The sequence below is a fragment of the Perognathus longimembris genome, chromosome 2 (assembly GCF_023159225.1).
Source record: "Perognathus longimembris pacificus isolate PPM17 chromosome 2, ASM2315922v1, whole genome shotgun sequence".
Taxonomy (NCBI): domain Eukaryota; kingdom Metazoa; phylum Chordata; class Mammalia; order Rodentia; family Heteromyidae; genus Perognathus; species Perognathus longimembris.
The window spans coordinates 11,082,476-11,098,868 of record NC_063162.1 but is presented as its reverse complement, the minus strand read 5'-3'; the positions used below and the strand labels follow the sequence as shown (position 1 = coordinate 11,098,868).

The 16,393-nt window shown below is 41.3% G+C and overlaps 1 protein-coding gene across 3 annotated transcripts in view; it reads right to left on the bottom strand.

Moving 5' to 3' along the window:
* The window catches only part of Hspa12a (heat shock protein family A (Hsp70) member 12A), a 129,029-nt gene that overhangs the window by 110,462 nt on the left and 2,174 nt on the right, over positions 1-16,393 (bottom strand). For all 3 annotated transcript variants that reach the window (XM_048338166.1, XM_048338165.1, XM_048338168.1), the window contains exon 2: positions 3,582-3,669. In XM_048338166.1, coding sequence (XP_048194123.1) covers positions 3,582-3,669 — 88 coding nt within the window. The remainder of the gene's footprint in view (positions 1-3,581; positions 3,670-16,393) is intronic.

Below are 16,393 nucleotides of genomic sequence, written 5' to 3'. Positions count from 1 at the left end.
CAAGAGTCTCCCTTGTCTCCCAAAGTTCAGGATGGATTCTGTCTCCCACAGAGCCATCGACAAGACACTCATCCTCCTGGCGCTCATGCCTGGCACTTCCGGCTGCCTGCCTCCCGCCCTGACCATGGAGGCTGTGCTTCTGTGTCCGCTTGGTTGCACTGGGGCAGCCACCTCTCTTGCTGGTACAGGTGCTGCCAGAGCTGTGGCCACAGCCACCAGGCAGGTGCCACCAACACCGCCAGCGCGGGGCTCATGCTGCTCTTCTAATGAGCTTTCTCCAACATGATGCATGGTGGGATTCTGAGAGCATGGGATGTTGGTCATCACAACCGCAGTAAGGGTTCAAAGTCAAAGAGAAACCAGAAGCGGATGTGGAAGGGCCGCAGAGGGGCCTTAGCAATAGAATAACCCTATCAGTGTCTCCTTGCGTAAAGGAACTAGAAGCAAAATGAACAGGATGGAATGTGCCTTTGCAGGGTCACCACCCTAGTGATCAGTTGTCAGAAATAAAATTGTCACGTGGCAGGGGAAGTTCAGCATCCATGTATCTTTCCTGGGCTCACAAACCTTCGAAAGCTTTTTGTTTTACTTTCTGTTAATTAATTGGCTTTCTAAAAATTTATTACTTTGAGGCTGCAGGAAGTTTTCTTTATCACTAATCTCTTCCAGAATGATCTTTCAACCTCGTCTTCCTAGCCACAAGGAGAATCGTTAAGTGGCCACTTGCTAGCACTCAGAAGAGCCACGCAAGGACCGTTTACCCTCAGGGTCCCCTGTCAGCTATTGCGGCTTTGCGAGTCAGGACTCAGAGATAGAGGTGGGTGTGGAAAGCAGAGCCAAGATAGGAGTTGGAACTGTCCAAAGAGTGAAATAACTCTTGGGATAAAAGCAGTCTGAGTAAACAACAGCCCAGAGGAGCAGCAAGAGAGACAAAGAAGGTCACCGAAAAGAGAAGAAAGACATGCGCTAAGGCACCCAAAGGGCAAAAAATCCCTTAAAGCAACTTAGTGACAAGGGAGGTGCGGGAGTGGGGAGAGGGGCAAGCCATGGTGGGAGGAGGGATGTGTATGGACAGTCAGAGAAACTTCGGGGATTCATCCAGATCATTGTATTCACACATCATTCATGAGGTCAGCCTGTCAAACCTCTTTGCTCAGTTATTTCCCAAGTGCCTTCTATGGCCGGCTCTGAAGATGCAGAACTGAAGGAGTCTCCACTCTGTCTGCGCTCAGTATTCACCTGCTATAGAAGACAAAGAGCCCACCACCACAGAACTGCACGTGGTCTCCAGCCACGAGGGCCTCCGGAAGGCAAGGGGGAATGTTCCACACATCTCAAGGTGCGCTCATAGAGGCCATCTCGTTGAATCAACATAAAGCTCCTTTGATTAAAAAAAAAAAAGCAACCAACAGGCATGACTAATCTATTGTTATAGCCCCAGTTCTCACCGTTTCTATATTAAAGGAGACCAGAAAAGGAAGCAGAACCCCGAATCTTCCCTGCCCCTTCACATCCTTTCCTTCCCAGGCTGGCTTTGGATTTGGTCTTAGATTTTTATAAAAATAGGCATTGCATTTTTCCAATTTGTGTTTGTCTGCCCTTCACACAGCATTGCCTTCCAAATGCTCAGGGATCAATCCTGCCCTTGTTGTCTCACAGACGCTTTAGTACAACCTGTTCTTGCACACGTGTGTGTGTGTGTGTGTGTGTGTGTGTGTTCAATTCTAGCCCGACAAGGGAGCACCATCATCCCATCAAACCAAATTCTGAACCTGGGTATCTTATCATCACCGCGGAACCACCTCCCTCATGGCGCAGTTGCTGCAGCCCAGGGAACCACATATAGGGGGCATCTTGCTCGTTTTACTGTTTTTATTAAGTGTCTATAATCGTGGCTATACAGGAGGCTGAGATCTGAGGATCCAGGTTTGAAGCCAGCTTGAGTAGACAAATCCAAGGGACTCTTACCTCCAATTAACCAGCAAAAAATGTAGGAAGTGGAGGTGTAGCTTAAATGATGGAGCTCCAGCCTTGAGCAAAAAAACTCAAGTAAGAGTGTGAGGTTCTGAGTTCAAGCCCCAGTTACAAAAAAAAGAAAAAGCAAAAACCCCACAAAACATGTGAAGAACAAGATGTCATGTCCTATTAACTATAATGCCCTTTCTGATGACCAGACATTCAAAGAGCATTTCAGTCACAGAATAAGCACACACACACAAAGCAATGTCTCCACAAATCACCCTTTGTCTCTCAATCCCAGAAAATCAAACCAAGCAGTAAGTTATTTGCTAAGCACTTATTATGTGGCAGGCACTCTATAATCCATGGAGCCTGATAGGGCATGGTTTCATAACTGTCAGATCTTTCGAATATTTAAAGATGTGCTGGCTGGTCTCTCTTTGAGGAGTTTTACTGTGAGGAACATCTTCAGGAGTTTAACAACTCTGATGGCTACTCAGAGCTTTCTGACAGGTTTTTTTGTTGTTGTTTTGTTTTGTTTCCACTATTGTTTGTAACCTAAAGCATTCCTTTTCTTTTCCTTCTTTCTAATTTTTTTTGGTGGTGGGGGGAAGAAAAAATAGCTAGCATCTGGGAGTGAGACCCCTTGAAATGTCTGGGCTGTAATTGCATGTGACCTCCCAGAGATAACCCAAAAGGCTGATTTAGCAAAGCCCATTCTTGACCTTGACACAAGACAACTCAGGCAAAGGGGAAGGACTGGGGAGGGCCTAGTGAAAGAGAAAGGATCACAGCAGCACTCAGATCTCGCCAGGCCCCTCCCCCATTCAGCAAACACCTGGCTGAGTTGGAAAACATGACCGGCCCAACCTTCCTATTGGTACCAATTGAAGCTGTCAGCTCCTGCTTGTCACCAGTTGCATTGGGAGGCCCCCAGGCAGTCACAAGAGTCCTAATTAGGCAGAAATGACACTTCTACAACTGACCTGCCAGGACCTTTGGCAAACCATTTAACATCATTAGTTAACATTTTTAAAAAGTGTGAATGTAAATGAACAGCCAGTGGCTTTCAATGCAGTTTGTCGGTGGCATCTCCCCCCACCCCACGCCTCCCCCTCCTCCCTTCTCACTCTTTCTCTTTGTACATGAATAGTCCACTTGTTTTCTCTAGAATTGGAGGGAAGCATTGAGGAAAGAGGAGGAAGAGGACCAGTCCTCTGAGCCCAGAGACATGTTAAAGCATAAACAAGCTCAGAACATCGAGAGATCACCTCTTGCTGACTTTAGATGAGACCAAACGTAGGCAATGCCCAGGGCCACCGGAGCAGAGCAGAGCAGGGGCTGGGCCTATGCGGGGAAGGTTGCACTGGTGCTAGATCCCATTCCACGAGCTGTTCCAGGCACACCAGAGCTCGGGATTTTCTGACTTGAGGGTACTTCCGAGGCACCCCTTCTCTCCAGCTGCTGTGCCGTTTGATGGCACTCTCCATAAACAGACCATGCTATGCAGTATAGCATGAATGTCTTTCGTGTGCCTGGTTCTGCCCAAGAGGAATGAAAGTTCTGGGAACAATGATTTCAAATCCGGGCTCAGTACTTACACAAATGCATCCATTTCCTACCTGCAGCAGTTATTTCCCACCTTGAGTCACACTTCATTTTGTTCTTTGCTTTACACCCACAGAATCCATACACGCCAACACTCTCCATCTGCAGGGCGGGGGGAAGAGAAAAGAGTTTCACCATGAACACGCCGCTTTGTCTGTTCCCCCATGGCTCTTGAGTTGTGGCACTTGTGCCAGCTGACAGTTTCTGAAGAGGTAACCCAGGTGGGAAGAGAAGCCAAAGTTGAGGGAGGCAGCAGAGGAAACTGGGTTCTTGTGGGGGGCCTTTGCACTAACTACCTACTTGTGTGGCCTTGGACAAGATGCTTAGCCCTCAGTCTGAGATGTTGTGTTTTTGTTTTTTTTTTCCATCTGAAAGACAGAGATAATACCTTACTACATCAATTATGAACAAAATGGGAATACCATGAGCACTGGAAATGTTGTATACGTAGAAGGAGTTTTACACAGAGAATAGCAGCCAAAATCATGGCATCATGCCAGGCTTGCCTCACTCATTTATCTTGAGACAACACTGAGAATCGCTTTGTGTATGTGTGTGTGTGTGTGTGTGTGTGTGTGTGTGTGTGTGTTTGCACTGGCACTAGGGCTTGAACTCAGGGCTTGGATTCTGTCCCTTCGCTTTTTTGCTCAAGGCTGGTGCTCTACTACTTGAGCCATATCTTCGCTGCCAACTTGTTGGTAGTTAAATGGAGATAAGATTCTTAGAGACTTTTATGCCCTGATTGGCTTTGAACCACTGATCTTCAGATCTCAGCCTCCTGAGTAGTTATGATTTCAGGTGTGAGCCCCCAATTCCAGCTGAGAGTTTGTGCTCCTGATTCCCAAAGCACACTGGACAAAGCCACCAGCATATTCCAGGCCCTTTCCCAGCCTGCAACTGTACTGTGCTTTCTCTCAAAAGGGTTGTAAGTGCTCCAAAGCCCTGTGTGTGAACGAAAATTCCACCTCTCAAAGCTTCTGTTGTATTAGGTATTTAGCTCTTCTGCTGGCTCGTAAGCATGTCTATCTCTGGATTTCTGGAAGCCCCTGTGCACAAATAAATGTTTTCTGAGCGAAAATGCAAGAATCCAGCTTGCAGATGTGCTTGGGAAGCAGTAAGGATGTATACTTTACCGCAGCTGCATGGACTCTTACATTTGAGAAGCTTTACTTGTCTCTGAATTTAAAACGAGTAAAATCAATCAAGTGGTGTGCTATGGCAAAGGCTGGTGACTCGCCATGAAAGAGAAGCAAGGAGGAAAGAAAAGAAAACAACGTTAAGTTTGGGGCAGAAAGAGAGGAGAAAATGCTTGAAATGTTCTGAATATCAAACAGTAAATGGAGAAGGGGGAAAAACCTGCTCATCACAACCAGCGCATTTAGTGCTTTTAAGCTAAATACCTCCGCATATTAAGCAAATAGAGAAAAGCCAGTTAGAAGATGTCATCAAATTGAACTGCACAGTGTTCAGAAAGCCTATAGGAGGTGTCTGGCTTGACCCCTTTTCCCATCACATGCCCAGGCCCAGCCAGGCTGTTTAGTATTGCGTCTCCTCTCCAGCTGCGGAGCTTATTGAAAAGCTCTAGCTCCCTGCCTGGTTTTGGCACATTTTCTGCAGGTGCCTCCTACTGAGGCCACAATGGGCTGCTGGGGAGGTTTAGACCTGTCACCAGCTACAGGGGTGTGTGGGGGGTGGGTTGGCAGTAGTCTAGGGAGAGCAGTCATTGTCTTAAAGGGCCAGTGACATTGTGTGCCTTCCCCACAGAGCCTGCTGCACTGGCACCTGCTAATGAGATGAATCCTTTCTTACTCCCGCTCTTTTCTCCCTTTAATGATTTAACTTGATCGCTTTGGTTCCTTTCTGGAAGGGGAATTGCTCCATTGATCATATAAAGTAATTGCCTGGAAAACATTGCTGTACAACAACTACCACTGCTTTCTCTGGCTGAAAATGTCACAGCAATTGAAAAGCTCTTAGCCCAGTTCAAGAACGAGGTGGCAGAAGAAAAGTCTTTGCATACAACCCCAAAGACCTCTCTGGTCCCAGAGGTACAAGTAAAGGGTATGATTGATGTGTGTGTGTGTGTGTGTGTGTGTGTGTGTGTGTGTGTGTGTGTGTGTAAGGCAGAATCTCTCTTGTAGCATGGTATAAATTTTGCAGGAGACTTCATAGGAAATAAACCAAATAACTTTAAAAAAAAAAAAAAAAAGCAAAATTCCGTTAGCCCTAACACTACATAGATCTGCCCAGAGAAAGAATTTTTTTCCTTAGTCCTTCCTTTTTCTCTGAGGAGCCGTTAGTTCAGGACACTTATTTACACAGCATTATTCAGTAAAGGGGGCAGGACACCCTCACTAAAATGTACCCGGGGGCTTTAGTTTTACAAGGAATGGGTGTTCTTAATTGTTTCTCCAGTCTAATGATGTTTCAGACTTTGTCACTTGGCGGCAGCAGTGACACGCTGTCGGAATGGGGACCCCACACTTGAGAAGTTTTCCTAAATAACATTATTTAAGTAGTCATTGCCAGGTCGATGGGAGGGAACAATTCACCTGAGGGCAGGGAGTGGGGTGGGGGGGAGATCACCATCATCAGCATGAACCTGCCAGCCAAACCACCGAGGAACTGTGACCATGATTTGCTTCTCCTCTGACAGGTTAAAGCCGTCAGTTTGCATGTACAGATGCATCTAAAGAAACAAGTTGCTACACATCTGTGTCCCTGGGTTACCAATTTGGGAACCAAGCTTCAAGTGACTCACTTTTTATCGGGATGAACCATGGATTTCTGTTTTGTTTTGGTTTTTGGTAACTCTTAAGGGCAGTACATAGGCTTATTACCATGCACCTTTAAAAAGGCAACGGGCATCTCTCTACCTGCTCCCTGACACAGGGTGCAGAGAACTGAGCTATAAAGAGACCATTTATAATTACGAAGCTGGTTCTGTGCAAATCTTGTGAAAGGTCATAGTATGAGTTCCATAACTGTACATCAGTACTGTCACTTTTTTTCCCCCTTGGAATTTAGGGTCTTGAGATAGTAGATTTTTTAAAAATCTTTCTACGTTGTCAGAAGATACCAAATATTCAATGAGGGACATTACACATACTATACCAAACTATATTGTGTATACTTAAGAGTACTTTTTCATTATTCATATATCAAAGAGGATGTTACAGAAAAGGAATTGATTCCTGAATATGAAGAATTACGCTGAAAACCCAAATTTCATTTTCTACTTATAAAAAAAATAGGATAACTTTTTACTTTTCAAAGTAGAATGAGATCGCTACATAATTAGAAAATCAATATAGAACCAGATAAAATATGAAACTGAGCCCAGAGTTCTTCTGAATCTGAGTCCTTGCTCTTAAAAAATAAACATAATTTTAAAAATGGCTGGCTGGCATTTAGAACGTGTGCCTTGTTACATTTCTTCTTAATGGAGAGTTAGTCTGATAGTCTAATTGTGAGCTGTAGTATAAGAAGTCTAGAGATTATCTGTTATTTGTAATTGCGCCTTAAACTTGAAATTTGAAACAACAAAAAAAGGGATGGCTTGCTGGTGAGTCCAACCACAGAGTTATATCCAGCAGCTGTGCTTATAAGTGGTCAGAGAGAAGAGGAAGGTGAGGTAAAGCTCTTGGCCAAGGTGAGGTAGAAACAATTAGACCCCACTGGCCAAGAAGCCGGCAGGAAGACAGAGTGCAAGCATGCAGAAGGACACACAGCTAGAAGGGCGGACAGGAGGCCCCACACTTTCCTGTCCCCTGAATAAGCTACCAGAGTGAGGCTTATTTTTCTGGACTGGACAAAATGCATATCTAAGGATAAAAAACAACAACAGCAAAAACAAACAAACAAAAAAGCCAAGGCAAACAAGCCTGGTTGGGAGAATGTCATATCTGCCAACAGCCATAGATTGGCTTCCTTTTTCATCTTCTTCCCCTTTATTTGTACACAATGCAAGAGAGACAACAGAACTAGACTTTACAGCTTTCTCTCTGTGGAGTAAGCATGTTTGAAATCACCTGATTTTACAGTGTATAAATTATTAAGCTAAGTGTGTTTGAACTCCATATGAAAACAATGTTTATGAAAATGTCAGGCAAACATTTTTAAAAACACATTTTAGAATGTTGCATTATTCCTTCATCCACACACACCTAAGTGATTTCACCTACATAGTGATGAAAATCATACCCCAGGCTTATGCATGGTTGGTCTGCGCACCAATCACTAACTTTCTGTTCAGTCAGACCTGTGAATTGACTTAGGCAGTGAGAGCCACAGACATTTTAGCCTAAGTACTTTGTTAACTTAGTAAATCCATGTGTTTTCATTTGCAACTGACAGGTATCTCATTTGATAAAAGAGCACACCCAGAAATGCTAAGAATGTTTGCGTTCAGATTATAAGGTATATCTATGTTCCTTTTAGGCCTAATGCTTAGGTAATTTCACTTTGTAGTGTGGGAACTGAACAACAGGACCACTGGCTAAGGGTAAGAAATGATTTGACTGTTTTATGCCATTGTGGAACATGTGAGATAGACCACACAAATGAACACTGGGAACATGGTGGTTACAATGAAGTCAGGCATTACTGAAACAATGACATATGTTTCCTTCCCTCCTCCAGCAACAGGCTTGCTCTGCTTTTTCTGCTTCCTACAATTGTTGTAGAATTCCATCTGCTGGGTTTCCTTTTTTCTTGCAAAAGTCAGAAAGCATTGCATGGCCCAAGGAGTTTACTATCCTCCTATCCTTCTCAGTCTGATGGAGATGGCAGCCCTCTCCTTCAGTCATAGCCTTTCAGAGTTAGAGCTGATCTGAAAACATCCAACTGAAATGGAGATGTCGCAAGTATGACTGTGAATCCCAGGACCAGTTACAGGTGGTCAGTTATAAACAGAACCCAAACCCTTACCTACACATTTGTCCAAAACTTAGACTGGCAGGCACTGGAGGTGTGACCACCAGTCCAAGGCCTACAAAGTCAGATAAGTTCATCAGAAACACAAAACTATGGGCCACTCTGATGGGCTGGCTAAGCCGTGACCCTACGAGTCGTAGACATGTATGTGACCTATCAGCCAGGGTCTAGTTGGTGTCAAGGACAGTGCTGCTTTTCTTCACATTAGGGTTTTAGGAAAAAAGTATGAAAAGAGTTTCAGTATGCCCCTAGCAAGTCTAAATCAGAATTCATAGGGAAGGAAACCAGTGTGTGTGTGTGTATACACACACATTCACACACACACACACACAGTTATGTTTTTTGTTCTCATATAACAAATACTATTAGGAGATAAAGTGAATTGCAATTAAGAGTTCTGATAGTCACACACACACAGAGTTATGTTTTTTGTTCTCATATAACAAATACTATTAGGAGATAAAGTGCATTGCAATTAAAAGAGTTCTGATAGTTTTGGGTTCTTTATTTTGATTTCATTTCCTGCTAAAGAAACTAATTTTTCAATATTAAGTTTATCAGACATCTCCCCCCCCCCAAAAAGGAAAAACCTAGTGATTGAACAGAAAACATTTCTAGGGGTCAAAGATCCTAGTTAAGAATAATATGGATGTATTGTCAGTAAAGCATGCAGAGAATAACATTCACTCTAAAGTTTATAATGTGATGATCACACATTTTATTTTGAATATCATTTTAAATAAACATTTTATGATTAGAATTCCTTGTTCTTACCCTAAAAATGATAGTCCTGGCTTTCATTTCCTTAAAATCAGCACAGAAACCATTTTCTTTATAGAGAAGATTTCTGATTAGGCAACCAAAGTTCAGGTCAGAGCCACAAGTTAAGGCAAATCCCAGTCAAGGGGTGATATGGACTCATTTTACGTAAAAACAAAACCAAAAAAAAAAAACCTGGCTATGGTTCCCTCAAACAAGTACACTGCTTCTGGGGCTGGGGATATAGCCTAGTGGCAAGAGTGCCTGCCTCGGATACACGAGGCCCTAGGTTCGATTCCCCAGCACCACATATACAGAAAACGGCCAGAAGTTGGCGCTGTAGCTCAAGTGGCAGAGTGCTAGCCTTGAGCGGGAAGAAGCCAGGGACAGTGCTCAGGCCCTGAGTCCAAGGCCCAGGACTGGCCAAGGAAAAAAAAAAAAAAAGAACACTGCTTCTAAAATGATAAAAGCAGAAAAAAAAAATCTACAGACAGATTTGGGGTGAGCCAAGATGGCTCTTCTCTACAGAATTCCCCACTCTGCCCATTTGTTTTATAATATCCTCTGAAAATGCTGAGTTTAGTTGTGAACCGTTAGAAGGACAGTTACCTCAAACAGTCTAGAAAATACCTTATTTGTTCACAAATCGACTCTGGTTTTGATAAAATTCTAACAGTAAGGGCTCAACAAGCATAGCAACCTCGGGGCCTCTGTGAGATCCCAGTTCCAACAAGGACAGGAAGAGTGTGGACCCTAGGTCGGGCTGCCTGTAGCACCCCAGGACCTATCTTTAGGCACATCAAAAGCAATGGGAAACAGGAAAGGCACACAGACACTTTTATCCCAAGCCTCAGTGTTTATTTCAAGTGGAAGTACCTTCCCAGGTAAGCCTTTTTTGGGGGGCCTGAACTCAGGGTTTGGGCACTGTCCCTGTGACTCTTTGTGCTGAAGGCTAGTGCTCAACCACTTTGAGCCACAGCACCACTTCTGGTTTTTCAGTGGTTCACTGGAGATAAGAGTCTCACAGAGACTTTTCTGCCTGTGCTGGCTTCGAACCACAATCCTCAGATCTCAGCCTCCTGAGTAGCTAGGATTACAGGCATGAGCCACTGGCACCCAGCCACAGGTAAGTCTTCTGACCTGAACACTCTTCATTCCACTCTGAGTGCAACGGCGCCAGAGCCCCTGGCACTTACTTATTTTTCTTTCTTGTATCCTATCTATGGCAGTTACTGTGCTGTTACACTCACCGTAGCCCCAACCAAAACTGCATCATCAGTGACACCAGAAAAGCATTTCCACTTTAGAAATAACATTTCAGTCTTCCATCCATACTAAACTTTTCAAGTACTAGTGGGAACTATTTCTCTGAGAAACTGATCTGGATCCACTTCTCTTTCTAATCGCTACTGTTTCTAGAAAGTTCACTTAAGATAGAGGGGAACACACCCACCATTGAGTACTATCTAGATAGGTCAATCACATTATCCTTTATCATCAAAAACATAACTCAATAATTTGTTTTAAATTTTGGTTCAGAAATTTAATCTCCTCATATGCTAGAGAGTCATCACAGATGTCATATTGATTTTGGAGGTACACAGGGCGCCAATGATAATAATTTATGTGACTGCCTCACATGAAAATGATACCAGTGTCGAGGGAATGTGCCTCAAATGATTTTACCTATCTCTCATAAATGACATAAACATATAAATATATAATGTATAAATACACATAAACATATAAATTATATATATATTATATAGTATATAATATATAACTATATATTATATATTATATGATATATAATTATATATATTAGATCATATTATATATGATTATATATGTAATATATAATTATATAATATATTATATAGTGTATATTATATACTATAAAATATAATAAAATGTAATAATAATATATGATATAATATATATTATATAATGTATATAATTATATATCATATATTATATAATATGTATATTAAAATAAATTTACTCTCCTAAATCACATATATTATATATGGATTTACTCTCCTAATTTATATATATTATATATGGATTTATATACACACTATATATATACATTGTATATGTATACATATATATATAATTGAAAGAACTAGAACTAGAATTCTTAAGCTTCTTAAACAGAACAAGATAGGTGATACACAGCAAGTCCAGACAGAAAAAGATAACAATAAATAACAAAACAACAACCATCTCACACTCAGCCAATAATTAGTGTAAAGAATTAAGTCTCAAATCTTTAACAACTGGATTTAAGTCCTTTAAATAATTTTTGAAGCTTTTATGTTATCATAAGATTAATGGCTAGGCCTGTAGAAATCACCAATGATAATGACAAGATACTTTTTTTCCTGCTAATAAATAGATAATTCCTCTTATGACAGATTAGCCTAATATATGTTTTCAGGAAAGTTAAAATCCCCTTCAATCAGGTTCTTAAGTTGAATTGCAAGTCAAATGGTTTATTAATTCTCATTCAAGCACAAGATCACAGGCATAGCACTCCTGGGGGCCAGGATTTGAACTTCACCAATTAATTTTAACAATACCAGAGAGAGCATTTTTAGCTGTAACTTGATAAAACACCTAATTCATCTCAACTAGGATTCTTTCTTCTTGGCTTCCCTCTAGATGGGGACTACATTTACTATTTTCTTTACTCACAATAAGTTCAATCATAATACCTATTTTGCTACTTGTTTATTTTGAAAAGTACAAATTAAAAAACCTGGTATGTGCTTTACTACCCCTGTATTATGCCACAAAAATATCCCTAAGTTCCATCTACCTCTATAAAGTTAGAAAAATTATTTCAAAATAGCAAAACAGCTTTCTTAAAAGTACTAAGTTTGCTTGATCTTTTTTTTTTTTTTTTGCCAGTCCTGGGGCTGGGACTCAGGGCCTGAGCACTGTCCCTGGCTTCTTTTTGCTCAAGGCTAGCACTCTACCTCTCTAGCCACAGCACCACTTCCCGGCCTTTTCTGTTTATGTGGTGCTGAGGAATCAAACCCAGGGCTTCACATATACAAGGCAAGCACTCTATCCACTAAGCCATAGTCCCAGCTTGATCTTTTCCTATTCTCTTCACAGTCTGAGTTCACAGGATAATTACTCTACTTCTAGTTTCATTCTGCCCATATAGAGACTGTGTCTTTCCCTTAACAACAATTAAACTGCCAGCTTAGCATCTCCAACAGTATCTTCTTGTCCTCACTGTCAAAGGGCTTTCTTTGAACGAATGACCAGAAGGTTGAATCTCAGTCTTTGATGGGACGCCAGTTCTGAATACTTTCTTTAAGGCTGTATCTTCAGCTTTCTGCTTTATTGGAAAGCACACAGACTTTATAATTCTGCACAAATGCAAAAGGTTAATATATAAGCAATCGTTTCTCAGGAGACTAATCACCTCAAAAGATCACCAATTGTTTTGTGTTTTTTTTTTAAAGGGACTTTCCCCCATTATTCAATTCAGTCTGGAATCCTGTACAGAGGAATCGGTTTTTAAACACATAAGGCAAAACAACTACAAATGCTATACATTTCCAATCAAATTGATTTGATAATAATCACAATGGTCACTAAGTGTTAGATATGATGGGAAGAAGTTTACATGTATTTTTATTTAGTCTCATAGCAACAGCATGTAACTGAAAATATTAAATCAGTGAGGAAATTGGCTCAGAGAAGTAATTTGTAAAAAGTCACAGAGTTAGAAACTGGAAGAATCAGGACTTGAACCCATATGGTTAATTTCAAGACTCCACTTTCTGGGCCATGTTGGCCACATCCACTATCAAATGTCCACTTCCCCACAAATGATAACAAACATAGTTTTTGTATAGGGAGGAAGCCTTTGGGGGCATATGGGTGCTGGTACTGGGGTTTAAACTCAGAAACTTAGCTTTTCAATCAAGACTAGAGCTTTACCACTTGAGTAGAGCTACTCCTCCACTTCTGGCTTTTTCTGGTGGTTAATTGGTGATATAAGTCCATGGACTTTCCTGCCTGGGCTGTTTTCAAACCATGATCCTCAGATCTCATCCTCCTGAGTAGTTAGGATTATAGGCATGAACCACTGGTGCCCAGCTTCAAAGGAGAAGTCTTTCAGAGCAGTGGTTCTCAATCTTGGTGGCACATTAAAATAGCTTTGCCTGGATCCCATTCTCTAGTGATCTGATTAACAGGGCTGGGGACAGGCCCAGGCACTGCTGCTTTTCAATGTGGTTACAGTGAATGAAGAAGACAGTATGTATCTTCCTTGTGCTTAAATTCTACTAGTGCTTCAACGAAGTAAAATCTAGCAGAACAGAATCCCCAGTTGTTTCTAAGGTGCAGCTCAGACTGGGAATCAATGACCAAGAGATTAATAGATTTGTTCAGAGACCTTTCTCTGAGACCTCAATGTGAGCAACTTAGCTAGGTCTTCTATGTAGAATCTAGCAACTGCTGACTTGAAAGAGGAGACTCACATATGGGGTCCTAGCATTGAGAGGCAGAGATGCATGATGGGAAATGCATGGGTATTGGAGTCAGCTAGGCATGGGTTCAAATTCTACCTCTGCTATTTATGAACTGTGTAATCTTAGACCATCACTTACCTCTGTGGGTGTTTTGCAGATTCAGCTGGATGACATAAGTAAAGCTCCACGTACATGTAAGTGTTCAACCACAAGTAGCTGGGGCTGTGAGTTTTGTTGTTTTTACTACTATTGTGCCAGGAGACATGGGTAAAACAAAACCACATTTTAAAAAGCTTTTTATTAGTCAAATCATCCTTACTTTTGTTACTTAGCATGTAATTTGCAGCTATTTAGATTTGCAATTAGTTTGGCAATCCTACTTGTCACTCATGACAACTGGGGAAAGACGGTGAGCATTATTACCCCTACTTTCTCGATGAGGAAAAGGTATCCTTCCCCATCTATTCCATCGCTATGATTCTATGATTAAAGGCACCTGCAATCACTTTCATTAGCTCCCTATGAAAATGATATTCAACACAGATGTCAAATGCAGGAAGAGAGAATTAGCAAGCACTCACTAGCAACCCCAAAATAACATCTAAATAATCACTTTGGAACATTAAAGTCATGGCAAACTAGTTCCAATTTAAATAAAAGCCTTGGATAGGATGAAGGAAAAATAAACAAATCTATATTTCTATACATTTGCTTATTGAGGAAATGTCTGAGCTTAGAAATTGTTTGAATTGTGCTTCGTTTCCTCTGTGAAGGCTCTTCAATTTAGCAGGTTGAAATAGATTGATGCACCATTTTGTGTTGATTTCAAAGGAAAAGAGATCTAAGGTGGAAAGACCTTAGTGACTCTCAACCAAAGGTCATCAGAAAGTTCACGAACTCTGCAAATGCCAACCAAACACTCCCCCAAAAGATTTAATAAGGGCTTACCTACACATATATTATTTTGCATATATCGATGGCTATTTTTTCTATGAATGAAATATAAAGACTTCTAACAGTACTACTGAGTTTATCATCAGCATATTGTAATTACTATTATATGTGGGGTACAGATTTCATACTCAAAAAGGTTAGGAAACATGGATCAGCCCAGACCTCTCTCTCAAGAGGTAAAACTCGTAGGGTCATCTGTAATTCCAATGTACATTTTATCATTCCCAAATTGTCCTTGCCTCACACCATGCAGGCTCATTCATTGGATATCAACAACATGGCTGTATCTTCCTCCCAATTATCCCTCACTTCCTTTTTTAGGTCTGAGACTGGGACTCAAGCTTAGTACTTGCTGCTTTTCCTCACTGGCTAGCACTCTACCAACTGAACCAAGCCTCCAACCTCCTACTTCCTCCTTGTTAAAGGGAGAACACAGTTCCACCCTCTCTCTAAGGGTATATGCTAGAATTCTGTAAACCTCCTGAATCATAGCTTTTCCTTCCCTCCCATTCCCAACCCTCCAGGTTGGTACTTTTAGGCTTAGGTCCACACCAACCTCTTTCATGCACTGATGCTCTGACAGTGCCCTGGGACACGGAGTCTCAATATGAGATGAATAAAGCAGTCGCCAAGGTACTAGAGGGATATGTGAAATCTGTATGTCATCTGCATATGCATGAGTATATTTTACGACTAAAACCCCAGGGCTCCTAATTATCTATAGAAAACAAATTCAAATATTCATAAAGAACCATTTTGTTTACTGGATCTATCAATGCTAACAGGCTGTTAATAAATCTGCCTACAGTAAGTTTTCATAAAGGCTTTATGTCTGTTATTTCAATTTATTGTTTGGTGACTCATTTAAGTGCTACTGGAGTGTCATTAGCATTTAAATGCTGGCAAGGGAGGAAATGTATGGATTTTATTTGCTACTCGTCCCCTAGTGCCTAGACCAGTGCCAGGAGCATGGTAAAAAATCAAGGAATATATGTTGATTGAGTAACAGAAGTATACCAAGATGATAGTTCTGTTTCTATACCTTCACAATATTTTTTAAAATCTGAGATTGAACCTATAACAACTAAATCTCTTCATAGTCTCTTCCCCTGAGTCAATTCTCCTGTGATCTTTGGCTTCATGTCCTTATCCCAAATATATATATTGTAGTTTTTAAAGTTATACAAGTAATTCCTTCATATTAAAAAATAGGATATTAACAATATATAAAAAGAGGAAAATAAAAGCTCCCTGGGATGCTGAGATTGACATATGTTCATGAGGTTCTTCTTTTCAGGCTCTGCTCTGTGTGTATGCATGCACACACACAAACACTCCAGTGTGACAGTTCCTGAAGTGTCTTCCACTTTGGATTTAAGAGTTCTTCTTCTCTGAACCGATCTTGTTTGTCTTTTGGTATAGCTCCTTATTCTCCTATGTCCTAAATCTACTCCTTCCCCAGTATCTTGGTCCATCTGCCATTTTCCAACAGAGCATACATCTGTTCTTACATCAGCTGTTAACTCCATGAGATCATCTTCATTTCTGGTCCTTCCTATAGTCATCCCAGATGTCAGTGCTCTTAAGCCTACTTGCCTACAGCTCCTCTGCACCACATCCCACCAAAAGCAGGCAACTCATTTATCTTAAGAGCAGCAACAGAATCCTACATTACCCTAAATGGT